Below are 21,429 nucleotides of genomic sequence, written 5' to 3'. Positions count from 1 at the left end.
TGGAGCCTGTCCTGGAACTAGCTCTGTAGACCAGGCTGGTCTCGAACTCACAGAGATCCGCCTACCTCTGCCTCCCGAGTGCTGGGATTAAAGGCGTGCGCCACCATCGCCCGGCCTGTTCATGCTCTTTTACACACGCACACACACGATGACATAAAAACAGAAGGTAAAGATAGTTGGAAAGAAGGATTAGTGGGAAGGGGAGGAGGACAGGGCTTGAATATGATCAAAACACATTATGTTCATGTATTAAAATGTCACAATGAAACTATTATATATAATTAATATGTGATAATAACATTTTCTTACTGGGTTGTGGTTGCACACACCTTTAATCCCAGCACTCAGGGAGGCAGAGGCAGATGGATCTCTGAGTCTGAGGCCAGCCTGGGCTACAGAGCGAGTTCCAGGACAGCCAGAGCTTCACAGAGAAACCCTGTCTCAAAAAAACAAAACAAACTGGGTACCTCCAAGCACTTGGGGGTAGTAGCAGGAGGATCAGGAGTTCAAGGCCATTACACAGTAGTTCCAATTCAAGGCCAGCTTGGGATATACAAGATTGTCAAGTGCCCTACCTAAAAGAGAGGATTAAGAGATCCAGTGTAAGCTCAGGACAGGGAGGGCAAGAGACCAGAGGACTTCTGTCAAGGTCACAAACTACTTTTATTTTCAAAGTTTTCAGGAGAGGGTGTGTTAGGCCACCCGACCTTGAGCCCCAGCTTGCTGTTCGCCTGCCTGCCTGCGAATTTGTCTAGGACTTCACAGGCTCCACAGACCTAGCTCTTTCTAAAAGTATGGCTGTCTTTCTCCAACTGTCTCAGGAACACAACTCAGGTCCTGTGTGAGCCGAGGTGAGCATTCTACCATGAAGATACTTCCTTGGCTCTTGGTTTGTGGGTATTTTTACTTTGTTTTTCAACACAGGATTCTCTGTATAACAGCCCTGGCTGTCCTGGAACTCACTCTGTAGACCAGGCTGGCCTCAAACTCAAAGATCCACCTGCCTCTGCCTCCTGAGAGCTGGGATTAAAGATGTATACCAGCACAGCTGGCCTGCTGGGTTTGTTCTGGACCTCTGCTGCAGTGGGATGGCCCAGGCATGCGCAATGTGAGGCACTCGTTCAGCTGAGTCCTTGCCAGGCACCATGGGCCTCTGTGCCTCTTCCCCAGGGCTGGAGCCCACCCACAGCCCCCGCTTACTCTCACCTGAGTGTCCGGCAGGGCACTTTGCCCTCCTTCACTAGCTGCAGAGCTTCCTCGTAGGCAGCAGCAGGCCTGGAGAGAGGGAGTGGGTAATCTCCGACCTGCAGGGACTCAAAGAGCTGGAGAGGGGCCAAGGAGGCCAGTGAGCAGCACCTCACAGACGCCAGAGCTCTGGGCTACACCAATAGTGACCTCCCAAGGGGCCTGCCTATGGCCCATCATGGAGATGCTAAAGATACACTAGCCCCGGGAGACAGGAGGCCTAGTTTGTGTCCAGCCCTAGATCTCAGCACTCCTATGTCTAAGTTCTCTGCCCAAAGGAACCGTCTACTGGACACACACTCCCATCTTCCTGTCCCAAGCACAGACACCATGTCCCTTGTCCCAGTCTAGTAGCAAACTAATGCTAACCAAAGGACTGAATGGATTAGAGATGCTAGAGCCGGGTGTAATTTAGAGTCCTGGGGACGGGGGCACCCCTGCTCTGACCATGCTGATCTATATAGACGCTGGAGCTGGGTGTGGTTTAGAGTCCTGGGGACGGGGGCACCCCTGCTCTGACCATGCTGATCTATATATAGACGCCGGAGCTGGGTGTGGTTTAGAGTCCTGGGGACGGGGGCACCCCTGCTCTGACCATGCTGATCTATATAGAGACGCTGGAGCTGGGTGTGGTTTAGAGTCCTGGGGACAGGGGGCACCCTTGCTCTGACCTGGCACTTCAGAGTCTCTAGGAGGCAGAGCTTGGTCCCCACCCAAGAAAATAACCTTACTTCCACACAACCTAGTGCTGGCCCAGAAGGCCTGGCCCGACCCAACTCAGTCCCCCAGGAAATCACCTCAGTGGCTGAGAAAAAGGAGTCTTCCGAGGTCAGGCTGTCCTCGTCATCGGCCCGTAGACGCAGTGAGCCCTCGGTCAGGGGCAGCATGAGGGTCCTCTCTGCAAGGGAGTAGAACTGGGCTGAGACCCATGCTGCTGCAGGAATCCCGGCCCACCCACAGCAGTGACCCCCAGACCCAGACCCGTCTGGGGCAGATGCTGGCAGAGGCCACAAAGCTGCCCTGAGCTGTGTGATAACGGGGTCATCTCAACACCCATTCTGTTGCTCTTTGTCCCTGCGTAGTGAGCGCTTCCTTTTTTTGGCTTTGATTTTTCAAAACAGGGTTTTCCTGCACATCCCTGGCTGTCCTAGAATTCACCCTGTAGTAGGCTGGTCTCAAACTCAGAGATCCTCCTGTCTCTGCCTCCCTGTGGAATTAGTAAACTCTGGCCCCACCACCAGCCAATCTATTATTTCCCTTTCTAAAATGCAGAAACTGCCTTAAGGGCACCCAAGGGCAATTACCCAGCATTCCCTAGTCTGCTTGCTCTGGAGTACTGGTTTGGACTTTCAAATAGAGGTTGCAGACTTGATGGTGCTTACCTTGAAGGCCCTATCAACTTCAGTTATATAGGAAGATCCATGGGAACAGGACTTTTCCAGTAGGCAAAGCCACTGAGGTCAATACCAAGAAGCCAGGGAAGATGTGGCGTGCAGAACTGGCTAGCCCTTTCTGGACCCCAGTTGTTCCCACAAGGCTCTCTGGGCAAGGCCAGACACATAACAGACATGGGGATATTGGACACTGGGCTGAGCAAGTTGGTTCCCTCCCTGTGGTTCACACCCTTTACCTCCCCGGCCTGCTTGGGCTAACTACCACGTGAGTGCAGAGGCTTGAAGACCTGCCCAGAGATGTCACACAGCCCAAGGGCACTCCCAAGAGGCCAGTGCACACCACCTATGGACTCCATGAGCCTCGTCCTGCTTCAGTGTCTATCTACCATCTTTTTTTTTTAAAGATATATTTATTTATTATGTATACAACTTTCTGCCTCCATGTATACCCACACGCCAGAGGAGGGCGCCAGATCTCATTACAGATGGTTTGGAGCCACCATGTGGTTGCTGGGAATTGAACTCAGGACCTCTGGAAGAGCAGACAGTGCTCTTAACCACTGAGCCATCTCTCCAGCCCTCTATCTACCAACTTTAAGGGATACCTCAGTTTCCCTATTTGTTCTATGAGGTCCAGGGAACTGTGATTTGTTTGTGGCACTGGGGGACCAAGCTCTGGTTCTCTTGCTTTGTCCCCAACCTCTGTCCTGGCACCTCAGGCCTGCAGCAGCCTGCATGGTCCTGCTCACCGAGATCCAGCAGCATGCTGTCAGAGGGGAAGGTGGAACCAAATTCTTCCTGCAGGTGATAGGCCCGGTGCAACAGGGACTCCAGCTTCTCGGCAAACTCCCTCCGTTGCGACTCTGGCTATGACACAAACAATGACCTTCAACCTACAACTGCCAAGCTCCCCGTTCAGACAGGGCCCCAAGGAAATGAGCTGGCTCTGAGTCCAGAAGAACTCTAGAATCGTGCCGCCTGCCACTCCAGGAGGCACTAGCCATCAGGGTGTAAACACACACACCCTGATGCCAGAAAGATGGGCAAAGGATCTCAGCAGGAATGGCATCGTGGTGTACACCTGTAGTCCTAGAACCCTACAGGCAAAACCAGGAAAATTTCAGGTTTGAGACCAATGTGGGACATTAGTGAGTTCCAGGCAGCCAGGACTATACAGCAAGATCCTGTCTCAGAAAAGAAAAAGAAAAAAAAAAAGAAAATCTTATCAACCAGGGTTGAGAGATGGTTCAGTGGTTCAGTTAGATAACATACTGAGCTTGCAGGCGACTCTGTTCCCCAACACCTGGTTTTACATGGTGCTGGGGACCAAGTTCAGGCTTCCTACATGCTAGGTAAGCGCTCTGTCAGCTGAGCCGTACCCTCAGCTCCTCTTGCTTTCTTTTTTTTTTTAATATTTATTTATTTATTATGTATACAATATTCTGTCTGCATGAATGCCTGAAGAGGGCACCAGACCTCATTACAGATGGTTGTGAGCCACCATGTGGTTGCTGGGAATTGAACTCAGGACCTTCAGAAGAGCAGGCAATGCTCTTAACCGCTGAGCCATCTCTCCAGCCCCGTCCCCTCTTGCTTTCTTGTTGGTTGGCTGGTGGAACATATTTCCTAGAACACAGTGTCTCTAGGTGACCCAAGACTGTTGCGGGATTGAAGCCCCACCCTTCCCCCCGCCACCCACACTCAGAGTTCAGATCCTATATACCTGGGCAAGCCCTTCAAGGTAGCCTCCTCCAATACCTTCCCTACAGAAGGGACTGAAAAAAGGCTGGTTTGTGAAGAGGGTTCTGGGGACTCGAGAGACAGGTGCACAGAGTAGTAGTTGTTCCTGAGGTGTCACTAAGCAAGGGACATGTGAGCGTTATGGCCTGCAGGTAGCAAGCTAAGCAGCAAAGGCCTGGCTGTCTAGGCAGGATGCAGGTGGCAGGAGAATGCTTCCAAGAAGGCACAAGCAGGGCCTAGGCCTAAGGCGGAGGGTAGGAGCTGGTGTGGGGACAGAGTTTGTGAGCTCTGTAGTGGGGTGCTGCTCCCTCTCACCCTCAGGCTTCTGGGCTTGGGTCCCAGGGTGAGACAAGAGTTAGCCTAACTACTCTCTCCATGGAGGTGGAGGCAACCAGAGTAGAGCCTGTTGCTACAGTAACCAGAGCCTAGGGAGGAGACAGATGAGGGCCAATCAGGCCTGAGCAAGGGCCAGAAGAGCTGTGAGGCTTAGCCTCACAGCATCTCTCTGGAGCAGGGATACTACAGAGAGAAGACTGAAGGTGGTTAAATGTCCCAGGGTGTTTACTAAAATACGGCAGGAGAGAGACCTGGACCAGACCTACAGGATTCTGGGTCACAGGCCACACTCTGCTGGATTCCTAGCATGGCCAGCAGAGCCTGCCTGGCAGCTCCCGAAGACGTCTGTCAGCTCTCCGGCAATAACTGTGGGTAGGTCAAAGCTGCACACACGACACAGAAGCTCAACCGACTTGAGAAAAGCAGACACCGTGAACTTCAGAATTAAAAAAAAAAAAAAGCTTCTGTTTTGAGACAATGTCTCAGGTAGCCCAGGCTGAGTTCAAACTTACTATATAACCTTAAACTTCTGATTCTCACCAGGCGGTGGTGGCGCACGCCTTTAATCCCAGCACTCGGGGAGATAGAGGCAGGCGGATCTCTGTGAGTTCGAGACCAGCCTGGTCTACAAGAGCTAGTTCCAGGACAGGCTCCAAAACCAGAGAAACCCTGTCTCGAAAAACCAAAAAAAAAAAAAAATTCTGATCCTCTTGCCTCCACTTCCCAAGTGCTGGGATTGCTGGCCTATTCCTGGCCTATGTGGTGCTGGGGATGGAACCCAGGTCTTGTGTAGCGAGTCTTTCTCTGTCCCACCAGCCAGCTCCCAAATAATAACACAAAGACTTTTTATTAATTATGAAACCTTAGCCTATAGCTTAGGCTTGTTCCTAATTAGCTCTTATAATTTTACCCATTTATACTAGTCAGTGCTATCATGTGGCGTCACCTCTTCCGTCTTGCACCTCCTCTTTCCTTCCGTGTCTCCTGGCATCTCTTGTGCACCCTGACTCCTCCCCTTCCTTTCTCTTCTTGGATATCCCACCTATACCTCCTGCCTAGCTACTGGCTGTTCAGCTTTTTATTACACCAACCACAGCAAATACAACTTCACAAAGGGTACAAATATCCCACAACAGGCTTGGTGCATGGTAAACAAGCACTCTACCAGCTAAGCTTCACCTCTAATCCAGAAATTTAAAATTGTCTCGTGTGTTTCAATGGATGCCAACAACAATGTGAAAACTCTATGGGCAAGGTGGCACACATCTTTAATCTCAGGCACAGGCAGGGAAATCTCTGGGAGTTTGAGGCCAGAGTGAATTTGGTCTACAGAGTGAGCTCCAGGACAGTAGTCAGGGATATGTGGAGAGACATGTCTCAAAGATAGCAAAAAGGTGAAAACTCCCAGGACAGAAGATCCTGTAAGTCATAGAGCTGAAAAAAGAACTGAGCCTAGAGCATACCAGGGACGCTCAACAGCACCATCAAAAGATTAGAAACAACAGGTGTGCCCGTAGAATATACAAAGGGACATGCACATTCAATGGCAGCACCGTAAGATTGAAAACAACCGATGTGTCGTAATCCCACACACAGGGACCAGAACAGACATTTCTCCAGAGGAACACACAGATGAGGGCTAGCAGCAGGGCTCAGCAGATAAAGGTGCTTGCCAACAATCCTGAGCTCATGCCCCAGGACCCACATGACATAGGTGGAGAATCAACTCCTAAAGTTGTCTGCTGACCTCCACGTGTGTACCATGCCTCCCCACAAAACAACCACAAAAGGAATCAAAGTTTTAGCACATATGCACAGATAAGCACGGGAAAAGCCAGGCAGCATCAGCAAAGGAACGCCAGTCATGGCCAGAGCGCACAGGGCTGCGGGAGGAGGCGAGAAAATGTGGGGGTGAGTGTTAACATATGCAGGGACTTATGAGAAGACTGAGACTGATAGACACAACCCCCCAAAACACAGGAACACTGCCCAACACAGCTGTTAAAGATGCCAGCACAGGAGCTGGGGGTGGTGCACACCTCTAATCCTAGCACTCACCTAGCAGGCAGGGGCAGGCAGAGCTCTGTGGGCTCAAGGCCAGCCTGGTCTACAGACCAAGTTCCAGGACAGCTAGAAACCCAATCTCAAATAACAAAACAAACAAAAATGTTAACACGGGGTTGGAATGATGGCTTAGGAGCTGAGACCTCTGGCTGCTCTTATAGAGGACCCAGGCTCTATTTGTTCCCAGCACCACATGCTGGCTCACCACCATCTGGAACCTGTTCCAGGGGATCTGACCCCTTTCTGACCTTGGTTTATACCAGGCACACATGTGCTGAACATACATACACATAGACAAAATACTCACACACGTTAAGTAAACTAAATAAATCTAAAATAACAACGAAGAAGATGGTGAGCCAGTGAGATACATCAGCTGGTCAAAGAGTTTGCTACCAAGGCTGACAATCTGAGTTCAACTCTCAGGTCTCCACAAGGTGAAAAAACAGAACTGATTCCTGTAAGTTGCCCTCTGACCTCCACAAGTCCACTGTGGGACATCATCCATGCATATCTCTCTCTCTCTCTCTCTCTCTCTCTCTCTCTCTCTCACACACACACACACACACACACACACACACACACACACACACACATAATGTAATTTAAGGTCTGGCAAACCGGGTGTGGTAGTGCACACCTTCAGCCTCACCACTTGGGAGGCAATGGCAGGCCTCTGTGAGTTTGAGGTCAGCCTGTTCTACACAGCCAGTTCCAGGCCACTCGGGGCTCCACAGTCAGGCACTATCTGAAAAACAAAGGCTAGTGTACCGGCTGGTTCTGTTAGTCGGCCTGTCATAAGCTAGAGTCAGAGAGGAAGGAGCCTCAGCTGAGGAAAGGCCTCCATAAGATCCAAATTTACGGCAAAATTTCCTCAATTAGTGATCAATGGGGGAGGGCCCATCCCATGGTGGGTGGGGCCATCCCTGGGCTGGTGGTCCTGGGTTCTATAAGAAAGCAGGCTGAGCAAGCCATGAAGAACAAGCCAGTAAGCAGCACCCTTCATGGCCCCTGCATCAGCCCCTGCCTCCAGGCTCCTGCCCTGTTTGAGTTCCTGTCCTCACTTCTTTCACTGATGAAAAGCAATATGGAAGTGTAAGTCAAGAAAACCCTTTCTCCTCACAGCAATAGAAACCCTAACTAAGGGCTGGAGAGATGGCTCAGTGGTTAAGAGCATTGCCTGCTCTTCCAGAGGTCCTGAGTTCAATTCCCGGCAACCACATGGTGGCTCACAACCATCTGGAATGAGATCTGGTGCCCTCTTCTGGCCTGCAGACATACACACAGATAGAATGTTGTATACATAATAAATAAATAAATATATATATAAAAAAAAAAGAAAGAAACTCTAACTAAGACAGCTGGCAAGATGGCTCTGTGTCACATGTCACCATGCCTCGATGACCAAAGTTTGATTCCCAGGATCCACAAATTGGAAGGAGAAGCAACTCCCACATGATCTCTCCATGCACATCACAGTGTGCTGGCACACACATATACACAAATAAATAATGAAAAAGTATACATACACACACACACACACACACACACATTTGGGTATGGTGGCTCACATCTTTAATCCTAGTACTTGGGAGGCAGATGTAGATATACCTCTGTGAGTCTGAGGCCAGGCTGATCTACATTAAGAGTTCTAACCCAGCTAGAACTACACAGAGATGCCCTGTCTACGTACACACAGATATAACCCAGCTAGAACTACACAGAGATGCCCTGTCTACGTACACACAGATATAACCCAGCTAGGACTCACAGAGATGCCCTGTCTATGTACACACAGATATAACCCAGCTAGGACTACACAGAGATACCCTGTCTATGTGCACACAGATATAACCCAGCTAGGACTACACAGAGATACCCTATGTACACACAGATATAACCCAGCTAGGACTACACAGAGATACCCTGTCTATGTACACACAGATATAACCCAGCTAGGACTACACAGAGATGCCCTGTCTATGTATACACAGATAAAACCAGCATAGTAAATACAGTGGGGAACCAATGCCACGTCCTTCAATGTTCCTCCTGGCCCACACACAAGCAGTGAAGGTCTATGGCATGTGGGGTTCTCATCTTTACACCCCACTATCTCCATGACTTCTGAGTGACAGGTTTCTGAGCTCAGCTTTCCACGTGGGCAACAGAAGTGCACCTTTACCTGTAACTGCCTGTGCCAGGCACCACCCAGCCCAGCCCTGAAGGCACCACCCACGCTTGCCCTGCACATTGTTTACCAGGCACCCAATCGATCTGGTCCCATTCTGTGGAGGTGCACACACAGGGCTGGAAGAGAGGAGACACAACCCTACTGGCCAGACTCACAAGTGGTCCTGGGGCCTGCGCTCGGTGATATCCCGATATCCCAGATATCTGAGCAGCCAAGTCTCTATGAAATTCCCCTGGGTTGGTTTATTTGGTTTGACACAGGTCTCATTCTGAAACCCAAGTTGACCTGGAACTCACTCTGTAGCCCAAGTGCCTGGAACTTTCTGTGACCTTCTCATTGCCTCCCCAGCATTGGGTGAGAGCTGCCACACCCAGGCTCCCCCAAATTTCTAATGTCTAAGGTTGCTGCCATTTCCTGGCTGGTTCCCAGACATCTTGCTGCTCCCCAAGAAGATTCCCTGTAGATACTTCATTTGTATTTTAATAAATAAAGCCTGCCTGAAGATCAGAGAGTAAAAGAGCTGCACTGGTCAGGCAGTGCTGACACACACCTTTAATCCTAGTAGTCACACTAGTTTGCTACAGAAATCGGGCGGTAGTGGTGCACGCCTTTAATCCCAGCCCTATAGAGGAGACAGCTCTTAGACACAGTCTCATTCTGAGATTCCTGGGGGCAAGATCGCCATTTTCAGACTGAGGTAGAAGAAAGAGCCAGTGGCCAGCTGCTTCGCTTTTCTGGTCTTCAGGTTCAACCCTACTATCTGTCACTGGGTTTTTATTAATCATGCTGTAGGTCCCCACCTGACCTTGCTCGGGCAGAGAACAGGAGCCCGGGGCTCTGGGGCTGTGTAAAGGATAAAACAGCAATAGCCCACAAGGTACGGACACCCACACAAGACAAGGCCAAGCACATGTGCTCAAAGCCATCAAACACAGGGCGGGGGTGTAACCCTTCTGCAGTTGGCCCATGCAAGATTCTCAGTTTAATTCCACATTTTTTTGAGTTTTGTCTTTTTAAACAAACAGAAGAGAAGGGCACTGACAACGTAAGATGAGAGCCTTTCACCTTCTCTCCACAACACCCCACAGGTGACCGTCAGTCCAGTCTTGCTCCATCTGCCTGCACACTGTTAGCCCACTGCCTACACACGATGAGGGACATGTGCAGTAGATGGAGCACTGGCCACACAAGCATGAGGACCAGTGTTGAATCCCCAGAACTAATGTCAAGCTGGATGTGGTGTGTGCATCCGAGGAGCAGACAGGGAGAATCCCCTGAGGCTGCATGGAATACAGTGAACAAGACCCCCACCGTAGACAAGGCAGCAGGCAGGGGCTGGCACCTGCGCTGGACTCTGACCTCCACACATGCACCTGGGCATGCACATTCACATATGCAAACATGAATGAACGAATGAATGAGAGAATGCTGGAAGTAATGGCGCACGCCTTTAATCCCAGCACTGAGGAGGCAGAGGCAGGAGGATCTCTGTGAGTTCGAGGCCAGCCTGGTCTACAGGGTGAGTTCCAGGATAGCCAGAGCAACATAGAAAGACCGTATATCAAAAATACCAGAAAAAAATGGGGGTGGGGGCTGGAGAGATGGCTCAGCAGTTAACAGCACTTACTGCTCTTCTAGAGGACCTGGGTTTGGTTCCCAGCACCATTTGGGTGGCTCACAACCCTAACTCCAGTTCCAAGGAATCCAATACCCTCTTCTGGACTCTAGGCACCAACATGGTACTAAGATATACATGCAGGGAAACATGCATTAAAAAAATAAAAATAAAATCTTACAAATAAATAAATTATAGAATTATAATAAACAACTTGAGTGGTGTTCCCAAAAGCCATAAACAAAACCCAAAGGCTGCAGAATCCAGTCTGCTATTAACAAGAGCCCCATTTCCTATGGTCTTGCACCAGCATATCCACCCTCTCCCAAACAGAGCTGAGAAGCATCTAATCATCATCAATGCGCGACTTGTCCACCAGGCTCCACTTAGCACTTAGCATGCTATTCTAGGTGGAGCTTTCATGGACTGAGACTGCGGGAGGGGTCACACGGGAGCCAGTCTGTCCACCCCGCCAACTTCCCCACACAGTGGCTGTGGAAGACCACCTACCTCTGACGGTGCCTCTGACGAGGTGTCTAGGTTCTGGAAGCTGTCCCCTGGTGTGGGGGTGCTGCCTCCATCCCCTCTCTGCCCTACACTCAGGGCCTGCTCCCATTTCTGTAGGGCCTCCTCAAAGAGCTCCATGCCTGAGAACAGGTGAGAGGAGGGAGGGTCAGCTCCCGGTCTCAGCCTACAGGGGCGCACCATGGCAGGGAGGCCAAGGTCAATGTGGGGTGGGGCAGTAACTGAAGAAGTGACTTGCTTTGTTCAGATTCTTAGGCCATTCCCCCCAGGCACACTGTTACCCTACCCGAGACCCTGGGCTCTCCCCGCAAGTCAAACCTTGTACATAGAGGCTCTCAGCACTGCCATCGGTGGTGGGCACAGACTCCTCCATCCCCCTGGTTTCCCATGAACCTGAGCACGCAGCTGTGGGGCTGGATGAATTGACCACTACCATCTGGGGACCAAGGATACAGATAAGAAGTGAGGCCCTTTGTGGGCCCCCTCTAAACCCACCCACAGGCTGACCACAAGCCATACACCCTCCTAGATATCTCCCGGGGCTCGGCCAGCACCCATAACCCCAGAACAGCTTGACGATGCACCACAGAAACTGCTGGTGTAAAGAAACACAGGCTGATACCAACAGCCATGTATGAAACCAGACTGGACCCCAGTCCCGGCTCTACCAGTCAGACAAGGAGGATGGACAGCTGCCGCCTTGTTTCTGAGCCTCCCCACCACAAGAGTGGCCTCGACCTTACCACAGGAGACTTGAGGGCAAGGGCAGAGCCAGAGCCGGGCTTAGAGCTACAGCCGGGTCCTTGCTGAATGGACTCACAAAGCTGAGTTCCAGCGCAACAGTGCTCACCTTTGTATCCTTATCTCTAGACCCTCAGTGCCCGGCCCCATCCTGGACAGCTCCCAGGCACTTGCTCAGTGTCTGCGGCCCAAGCCTCCGGATAAGCTCCTGTTTGGCGCCTACACACTTATCTCAAACTGGTGCCTCCAACCGTCACCCCCAGCCTCTGAAGGCCGACTTCACACATGAGGATGTGAAGAATGAAGGGGGCCTCTCTCTCATCTAACAGTCCAGAAGCTTGCTCAGGGCAGAGTCCAGGAGTGTCCTGGTGGTACCTGCCCCACACAGATCCCGCCCTGGCTCCTCACCGAGGCCAGGCTGTGGGAGGAGCCTGAGTGTTTGCTGGGCTCGATGGAGGAGATGCCGCTGAGAGTGTCGTTGCTCTTGCTGCTGGGGCTCTGAACCCTCCGGCTGGAGTAGCCTGTAGGGAGAAGGGTGGACCCTGCACACATCCTCCACCCGGACCATCCAGCCCATCCTCATCTTTTTTTTTTTTTTTTTTTTTTTTTTGGTTTTTCGAGACAGGGTTTCTCTGTGGCTTTGGAGCCTGTCCTGGAACTCGCTCTGTAGACCAGGCTGGTCTCGAACTCACAGAGATCCGCCTACCTCTGCCTCCCGAGTGCTGGGATTAAAGGCGTGCGCCACCACCGCCCGGCCATCCTCATCTTTCTGATGGCCTCAGCTCCTAAGGCAAAACACCAGCAGATGGCCCTGAGAGTATACTGTTGTAGGGAGAGGCAGAGGAAAGGGGCCCTTCCTGTGGCCTGCTGATTTAACACAGGGCCAGGCCCACTGGCGGGCTCCAAATACTGGGACAAGCTGAGAGCAAGGCAGGGTCACTTCCCTACCTCTTGCTTGGTTTGCCTGTGTGCTTGATTGAGTGACTGATAAAGAATTCTCTTTTCCAGGTGGCTCAGCAGGTAAGGACACTTGCTGCCAGGCCGAACAACCTGGTTCAATCCTCGATGAAGGAAGAACCAACTCCTAAAAGTTGTCCTCTGACCTGCACACACCCACCCCAGCACACACACACTCCATGGCACACACATTCACCCAGGCGCACATACACACCCCGGCACACACACCTACCCTGGCACACACGCACACACACGCACACACACCAGCACACACACATCCACCCCGGCACACACACACACTCACCCTACCCTGCAAGAATAGACAACATAAAAACATGAAAGGGCCAGGCTCTAGCTCAACTAGAGGAGCCCTGAGTTTGACCTCCAGCACTACATAAACTGGGCACGGTGGGCACAGGCACTGTGATCCCCGACTCGGGGGGTGCAGGTGGGAGAATAAGAGCCTGGGAGATGGCTCAATGGGTAAAGCATTTGCCACACAAGCATGAGGAACTGAGTTCAAATCCCCAGACCCCATGTAAAGTCAGATGAAGTGGTCCATGTCTGTTATCCCAGCATTCCTAGGGAGAGATGGGAGGCAAAGACTAGAGACTCCCAGAAGCTAAAGGGCAGCTAGCCTGTGCATTCGGCTGTGGAAAACCAAGGACTACATCTCAGACAAGGTGCAAGGCGAAGGCAACGCCGAGGCCTCACTGGTGGCTCACACCATCCCTAACTCCAGTCACAGGTGACTCAGTGCCCTCTTCCGCCCTCCACAGGCACACAGTGGATATACACACAGGCAGGCAAAGCACTCATACACTCATACACACAAAATAAACACATAGATCTTAAACAACAGGATTGGGAAGAGGGCTCAGCAGGGAAAGGGCTTGCCACCAAGCCTGACAGCCTGACATTGATCCTTAGGACCCATGTGGTGGCAGAAGAGAACCAAGTCCCACAAGCCTCCTCTGATCACCTCATGTACTCCATGGTACATGCCCAGTAAATAAATAAACCCAAAATACACGAATAAAGCAATTTTGAAACCTCATTTTCCTTATCTTTCTTGACTTTTCATATAGATTTTGGTTGTTTCAGTCTGCAGCCCACGGCAGTCTTGAACTGTCCACCCTCGTGCTTTGGCCTCCAGAACTAGAATTACAGGCACGCTATCACACCTGGCTTTAAAATCTACTTTGCAAGGTGAGAAACTGACTCTCTCAAGCTGAGAACCTACGGGAACACTCTGCCTTGGGAGGAGAACAAAAGGACAATGACATGTGGCAAGATTTCCAGGGGCTGCTAAGAGCCTTCTAGGGCCAGCAAGATGGTGCGATGGGCAGGGCATTTGCTGCTGAGCCTGATGACCTCAGCTTGACCCCAGAACCCACAAGGTGGAAGAAGTACTCTTCTAGCTGTCCTCTGACCTCCACAAGGACACCACAGTACACACCTACACACGTGTACATATAAACACCAGAATAATTTTGTTTTGTTTTTCAAGATAGGGTTTCTCTGTGTATCCCTGGCTGTCCTAGAATTCACTCTGTAGACCAGGCTGGCCTTAAACTCACTGAGATCCACCTGCCTCTGCCTCCCAAGTGTTGGGATTAAAGGTGTGCGCCACCACTGCTTGGTGAAAATAAATTTAAAAAGAAAAAAAAAAGGTTTTTTCCCCGTAGTGGCTTATTTCTCTGACGGCCCTGTCTCCAGCTCAGAAGGATACACTAAAAGGGTTGCATTACTACATGCAAATCCCTTTTCACTTAAAAAGGGGAATACGAGAAATATGATTGGGCTCCTGAAGCCCATGGCTCCTCCTAGTCCTGAGCAGGAGGAAACTGGCACCCCTAGGCCCTGACCTGTGTCCTCTGAGGAAATGAAGACATCCAGGACCGACACCACCCACCAAGACTGAGCCTAGGGTCTTAAGGAATGATTCTAGCCTTCCTACTTCAGGGAGCATGGCTGTGAGGAGGGAAGGCACTAGCCCAAGACCCCACAGAGAAGAGCGCTGAACCGTGACAACTGTGATGACGTCAGGACTCCCCTACCACACACCTACCTTTCTTCACTGAAGGGACCTTGCGGGCCATGAGGATGGGCAGGGGTACTGGACCCAGCTGCTCACCTCCCAGCTCAGGGCCCACCTGCTTCTTCTTCCGCCGGCGCCTCTTCAGCTGGTGGGCAGCCAGGGCCAAGGCCACAGTCCCAAGGGCTGTGGCAAAAAGAACCTTCCTCAGGCCTGGTGTCAACCGCAGCTGGGAGAATGCAGACTGGAGGAAAGAGACGGTGGCCTGGTTATGTCACTGAGGTGTGGGCACAGTGTTCCTCTGCCGATCACAAGACAAGGGACACTAAAAAGTAAATCAGGCAGTTTTTCTCAAATGTGAACCAGAAATATAAAGACAGCATAGTACATTGCTGAGGAGATGAATCTAGGACCTGGGCCCCGGTGTGCCCTGCACACTGCTGGTCACAATTCCGTGCCTGCAGGGGCACAGCACCAGGCACTGCACCAGGGCCTGACCTGCGCCATCTGTCAGTCTCTACCACCTTCCAAATGACCAACACACAACTCAAACCCAGACCTGACAGCTCCATTTCCCAATGATATCTGGAGCTAATGACACACTATTCCAGACCACTCCACTCACACAGGCTCATCCTGGCCACTCTCTGCTGCTGGCCCAGGTGGAACTCTGTCCCACAAAACAAAGTTTTAGGGGGCGTTAAGGAATTTAGTCAGCATGCCCATAGACAAACTGAAGTCAAGAAGTTACCTAGCCTTAGGGTGAAGGCTGAGCTGAAGGCCCTGACTCTGTCTTTGTTCTTTTAAACATTTATTTATTATGTATACAATGCTCTGTCTGTGTGTATGCCTATATGCTAGAAGAGGGCACCAGATCTCATTATAGATGGCTGTGAACCACCATGTGGTTGCTGGGAACTGAACTCAGGACCTCTGGAAGAACAGCCAGTGCTCTTAACTTCTGAGCCATCTCTCCAGCACCAGGGACTCTCCATCCTAACTGTGGAGGAGACCACTACTGGGCAGGGCAAGGTCCCCTGTGGAAAGTGGAGAAAGGGGGCTAAGCACTGGTAAGCTTGCACCTGTCAGCCTGTTTGCTTCCTACTTCTGCTGCCAAGCCTCCCACACAATGGACTATAGCCCACTGGAACTGTGAGCCCAGATGCTCTCTTCCTCTGCTAAGGTATTTCATCACAGCAATGAGAAATTAACTAAAGACACACAGTATAGCCATGATACGGATTCAGCTCTCCCAGGTGCTGAGGACCCCTGGGTAGGACCATACCCATCTTACCTGACCAAATGTCGTGTACAGGAACACGGGTATCTCAGCCACAGTCATGGCTAGAGCCTGGATCATGGACATACCCTCAGTACGACGGAACGCCATGGCAGACCAAGCACCCGAGGCGGGAACTCTTGGGGTAAGAGCTTCCGAGGTCTTCAACTGGTCTCTGGCCGGGTCCTGGGCACCACCCACATGCCAGCAAGGCAGGGGCACACATAACAGAAGGTCCTTCCACAGAGCTGAGGGACAGACGACCGGATGAGACACAGGAAGGGGCAAACAGGGCTGGGGTTGAGCAGTGGAGGCTCCCTCCCCATGTTCAATACCCAATCCTGCCAAAAAGCTTCAGGTCAGTGAGATAGCCAAGCAGCTTAAAGAACTTGCTGAGCCAGCCTGACCGCCGAATTCTCCAGAATGTTCTCCAGGTCCAATGTGCTGCTAGCTTGACAAAAATCTAAAGTTACTCAGGGTGCCGGCTTCTGAGCATATCCATGAGGGATTAACTATGCTAATTAAGGTGAAAGACCCATCCACAGCGTGGCACCACTCTCTGGGCTAGAGCCATGGACTGTGTTCTTTGCTCTCTGCCTCTTAACTGCGTATGTAATGCAAGCAGGTGTCATGAGATTCTGTCACTGTGACTTCCTCCCAGTGATGGACTGTCCCTGGAGCAAGCCAAACAAACCCCTTCTGCCCGAGTTACTTCTGCTAAGGTATTTTATGTGAGCAACAGAAATGAGCCTAGACACGAAGGAGAGACCTGACCCCGTAGCTGCTCTCCGACTTCCACGTGCACCTCCGGCAGGTGCTCAACACTCAAATACACAATTTATTTTGTTTATGTGTGTGTAAATGCCACATGGGTTCAGATGCTTGCAGGTCAGAAGATGGCACCGGATACCTGGAGCTGGAATTATAGGCAGTTGTGAACCACCTGATAAGTGCTGAGAAGTGAACTCAGGTCTTCTGGAAAAGAAGCAAGCATGCTTAACCACTGAGCCATCTTTCCAGCCCCAATAAAAAATGTTTTAAACTGGGCATGGTGATCCATGCCTTTAATCCCAGCACTTTGGAGGCAGAGGTAGGAGGATCTTTGTGAGTTTGAGGCCAGCCTTGGTCTACAAAGCAAGTTCCAGGACAGTCAGGGCTACATAGAGTAACCCTGTCTCAAAAAACAAAAATAAAAACCCAACAAAAAAGCCTAGGGTTTAGAGGGTTGGATCAGCAGTTGAAAGCATTGGGTATTCTTCCAGAAAGTTCATGTTCAATTGATTCCCAGCACCCACATGGTGACTCACAACTGTCTCTAACTCCAGCTCAAGGGGATCTGATGGCCTATTCTGCCCTCTGAAGGTACCAGGTACATGTATGGTGCACACACATACACATGCATGCACAAAACACCCCACACATACACATTTAATTTTTTTTAAAAAAAGGTATACACATGAGCAAAAATAAAGAGATGTAAACAAGTGTGTTCTCTGGCGGACAATGAAGGCTGATGAGAAGCCAAGAACAATGGCACTAGGTTTCGATCCTAATACATGAACTGGCTTTGTGGGAGCCTAGCCTGTTTGAATGCTCACCCTCCTGGACCTGGATAGAAGTGGGAGGACCTTGGACTTCCAGCAGGGCAGGGAATCTGGACTGCTCTTCATTCTTGAGAGGGGGAATGGAGTGGTGGGGAGGGGGAGAAGGGGAGGGAAGGGGGGAGGGGGGAGAGGGGGCAATGTGTGGGAGGAGGGGGAGGGAAATGGGAAATGGGGAGGAGGCGGAAATTTTTTTTTTCAACAACTAAAAAAAAAAAAATAAAAAAATAAAAAAACAAGCGTGTTCTCAGGGGTTGGGCACCTCACTACAGGCTTCTGATCCCAGCTGCTCAGGACGCTGAGGCAGGAGGATCAAAGTTCCAAAAATGACTGGGCAATTTAGGCCAACCTGCCTCACTTTTTTTTTTTTTTTTTTTTTTTTGGATTTTTCGAGACAGGGTTTCTCCGTAGCTTTTGGTTCCTGTCCTGGATCTAGCTCTTGTAGACCAAGTTGGCCTCGAACTCACAGAGATCCGCCTGCCTCCGCCTCCCGAGTGCTGGGATTAAAGGCGTGCACCACCACCTCCCGGCCTGCCTCACTTTTTTTTAAAGCACTTGTCTAGCATGTAGCACTTGGGAGGGGGGGGCTGCCTTCATTGAGTGGGATGAACACCAAGGGTGCATCTAGAATCCCAGGCCCCACGCTGCCCCTGCAGGCAGGCAACAACCATATACAGACACCTACCTGCCTGGGAGCAGAAGGCAGCGTGTGTGGCAGGCTGGTTGCAGAAAGAACCCAGAGACTGGGAGATAAATAGGTCACCCTCTAACTTCGGGCCTTCTGCACTTTCTCAGCCTTTTTAAACATACAGGTCATTTTCTAAATAAAGTTCTCTCGGGCTCCGGGCTGAGAAGCATGGCGTTCTTTTCACAAAGCTAGGAATGCTTCACTTCCTGCGGCCTAAAGGTCTGTGCTGATCTGGAGGTCGCGATGGGTTTTTGTTTGTTTTTATTCATATTTATTTTTGAAACAGTCTCAAACTGCAGCACAGCCTCGCCTTGAATTCAAGATACTTCTCTCCCTTTGATCTCACGAGTGCTGAGTTTACTGTCAAGAGCCAACTATACAGGCAGATGTTTCTCCCTGCCTCTCCCACCTTCTGAGGAAGAAACTGAGTCTCCAGAGCCTAAGCCAGGAGTCCAAAGCGGAGAGAGGGTACTTCAAGGTCTAGATACCGCTAAACACAGCAGGGGCAGGCGGTGCAGCCCCAGCAGGGCCACAGAGGGCGAAGACAGCCTCCTCTGGGTCCCCAAAACCCACCTCAGGGACTCCCCACCATCTTATCCGGAGGCCAGATCAGTGGTTTGATCACATATAACCGAGACCCCAAGACCCTACAGGGGGCGCCCACTGCTACGGTCAAGTTCAAGGACGACTCCTGGGTTCTCAAGAGGAAGGAATGAACAGGCTAGGGTAGACCCTGTCTTCCTGGGATGGTGGCCAGCACAAGAGATGAACAAGGAACAGCTTATCCTTGGTGAGTGGGGAAGGCACACAGCCCGATCAGGCTGGCGCTGAGGCTGAGGGGTGGAGTGGAGCAGAGGGCGGGCAAGAGTGAGTGTGGCTGAAGAAATTACCCCATGTCAAGGGCAGATGTGCTGCCTGGAGGCTGTGAGGTGAGCTATAACCTTCACAGGTCCTCCTCCAAACTCCAGCCTGGCTTGGCCTTGGGTGGGAGTCAAGGGCATCTGATGACAGGAGATATTCTTGCCTGTGCTTTTCAACAGGCCAGTTCGCTGTGACAACTCTGAGCAAGAGCGTGCAGTGGTTCTCAGGACCCTCGAGGTAGCCACCGTTTACCACAAAGATACACAAAGGGAGGCTTTGAGAGATGAGGTCCCAAGGCTGTAGGTGAGCATCCTAGTTCCTGTCTGCTGCTTGCCCACTCCAAACCTGAGGGGCTTCGGGGCCTTGAACTTCTGAGAAGGCCACATGGAATTTGAGGAAGGCCTGTGCTAGGGCTGAGGCAGGTGGAGGTGGGGAGAGAGGCCTGTCAGGTTTGCAGGAAAGTCCAGTTAGTGTTGGCTGTGCCCATCAAGAGAAAGGTCACTTCACAGAAAAGAAGGGTCCAAGCTCAACACCACCATATCATGCCTGCCTCTCACTTCTAATGCCAGCCGCCTCGTCTACTCCTCCACCATGGCACACTAGACCTGATATCCCGGGTTTCCATCCCAGGCCCTCCTCTCTTGGGCAAGACACCCCTACTAATGACTCTGGCCTGAACATTCTCTCTCGCTCCACCTTGACCCAGCTATGGTCCCAGACCAGACGGTCCTAAGCCACCCTCTGCCTCATATCCTGTTTTTTTCGATCCCGGGACATCTCTGTGGGATCTCTTTGGAGACTAGGCATCCCCAGAGTAGATATCGGCAATATCCCCAGCTTCAGCATCTGCTCCTTGCGGAGCCAGAGCAGGGACCTTTCTCTCTGGCCTCCACCTCCCTAGAACATCCTTGAGGTTCTGCCTACAGCCGGCAAACCTGCTCCTTTCAGGCCGGCAAGTACCCACGGCGTTCCAGGTCAGGAGTCTCCTCTCTGACCCAGCTCCCTCCTCGTTCCACCCCCAGAGCCAGGCATCCTCTCGCGCGCCTGGTCCAGGGGGCCCACTCATCCCACCCTGGACACTTCAGAGGACAAGCTGGGCCGCGGACCCCTGCGTGAGCTGGGCTCCATGCTCTGCAAGCCTCACTCCTGACCCTGCTGCGCTGCTCGCCCGCGCAGTGGCTGCCACTCACCCAGGATCCCATCGCTGCGGAAGGGCAGCGTCTCCTTTCCCGGCGGCAACACAACCAAACCAGGCCCTGTCGGGGAGCGGGGGCGTGGCCTCAATGCAGCCCGACACTGCTAGGACCAACGAACGTCTCCAGATCGCTCGGCGCCGCCGTGGCCTTTGGCCAATGGGACGGGCTACGTGCCCACGTCGACCCCGCCTCCCCCCGCTTTCCGCCACGCCCCCTAAGTGTGGTTGCGGTGTGGAATGGCCTGTTCTCTCTTCCGATTGGCTACCAGGATTAGAGGGCCGCAGGAAAATGGGGCGGAGCTACTCAGAAGGGGGTGGAGCTAGTGGCTGCTTGGGGCTGCTGGTATAGCCGTCGCGCCCAGCGACTAATCCCTTCTGCAGTTGAGAGCGAGTTTTCAAATGCCAGCGTTTCAGGCTTTCCTGACATTCCTCTTCATCCCTTGCCAGTCTCTGCCCTGTTCTGTACCTTGCATCCCTAGCGTCGTTGTCTCTGGAATGGTCTCTGTTTACCAAACTCTCCGGAAAGGGTTTCTAAAGGATCCATGCTTTGGAGACTGACAGATAACGCTCCCCCCTACTTTTTTTTTTTTCTAATTTTGTTTTTCAAGATAAGGTTTCAAGATAAGGTTTCCCTGGCTGACCAGGAACTCACTCTGTAGACCAGACTGGCCTCAAAAACTCAAGAGATCTGACTACTTCTGCCCCCTACGTGTTGGAATCAAGGGTGTGTGCCATTGTCAACAGCCCCTATTTATTTGCTTTAAGATCATGGTCTCATACAGTTCAGGCTGGCCTTGAATTCATTTTGTAGCTGAGGACACCCTTGAATCTCCTGATCCTCCTGCCTATGTCTCCCAAGTAAGTACTAGGGTTGTTGGGTCCGGGATCACGCAGTGATGGGGGACAGACCACCAAAGTCTATTAAACCAGAAGCAAAATTTATTCCAGAAAAAGCG

General features: G+C 51.5%; 1 protein-coding gene across 3 annotated transcripts in view; it reads right to left on the bottom strand.

Annotated features, from left to right (window-relative positions):
- Miga2 (mitoguardin 2) overlaps positions 1-20,588 on the bottom strand; it is a 29,161-nt gene extending 8,573 nt beyond the window's left edge. For 2 of the 3 annotated variants that reach the window (XM_041675027.1, XM_041675028.1), the window contains exons 1-9: positions 20,469-20,588; positions 16,144-16,376; positions 14,883-15,093; positions 12,263-12,375; positions 11,432-11,549; positions 11,099-11,235; positions 3,389-3,506; positions 2,043-2,143; positions 1,207-1,322 (exon numbers count right to left, since the gene is read on the bottom strand). In XM_041675027.1, the coding sequence (XP_041530961.1) occupies positions 1,207-1,322; positions 2,043-2,143; positions 3,389-3,506; positions 11,099-11,235; positions 11,432-11,549; positions 12,263-12,375; positions 14,883-15,093; positions 16,144-16,239 (1,010 nt within the window). In that variant the 5' untranslated portion in view covers positions 16,240-16,376; positions 20,469-20,588. Of the gene's footprint in view, positions 1-1,206; positions 1,323-2,042; positions 2,144-3,388; positions 3,507-11,098; positions 11,236-11,431; positions 11,550-12,262; positions 12,376-14,882; positions 15,094-16,143; positions 16,377-20,468 lie in introns of those variants that run through there. The other variant, XM_041675029.1, reaches the window with a different exon arrangement.
- Positions 20,589-21,429: the final 841 nt, after the last annotated feature.

This window comes from Microtus oregoni, unplaced genomic scaffold, assembly GCF_018167655.1.
Source record: "Microtus oregoni isolate MIOR12 unplaced genomic scaffold, Mior012 000025F_ref0000491, whole genome shotgun sequence".
Lineage (NCBI taxonomy): Eukaryota > Metazoa > Chordata > Mammalia > Rodentia > Cricetidae > Microtus > Microtus oregoni.
Note: the sequence above shows the minus strand (reverse complement) of the source record. Positions and strands in the feature narration are given on the sequence as shown.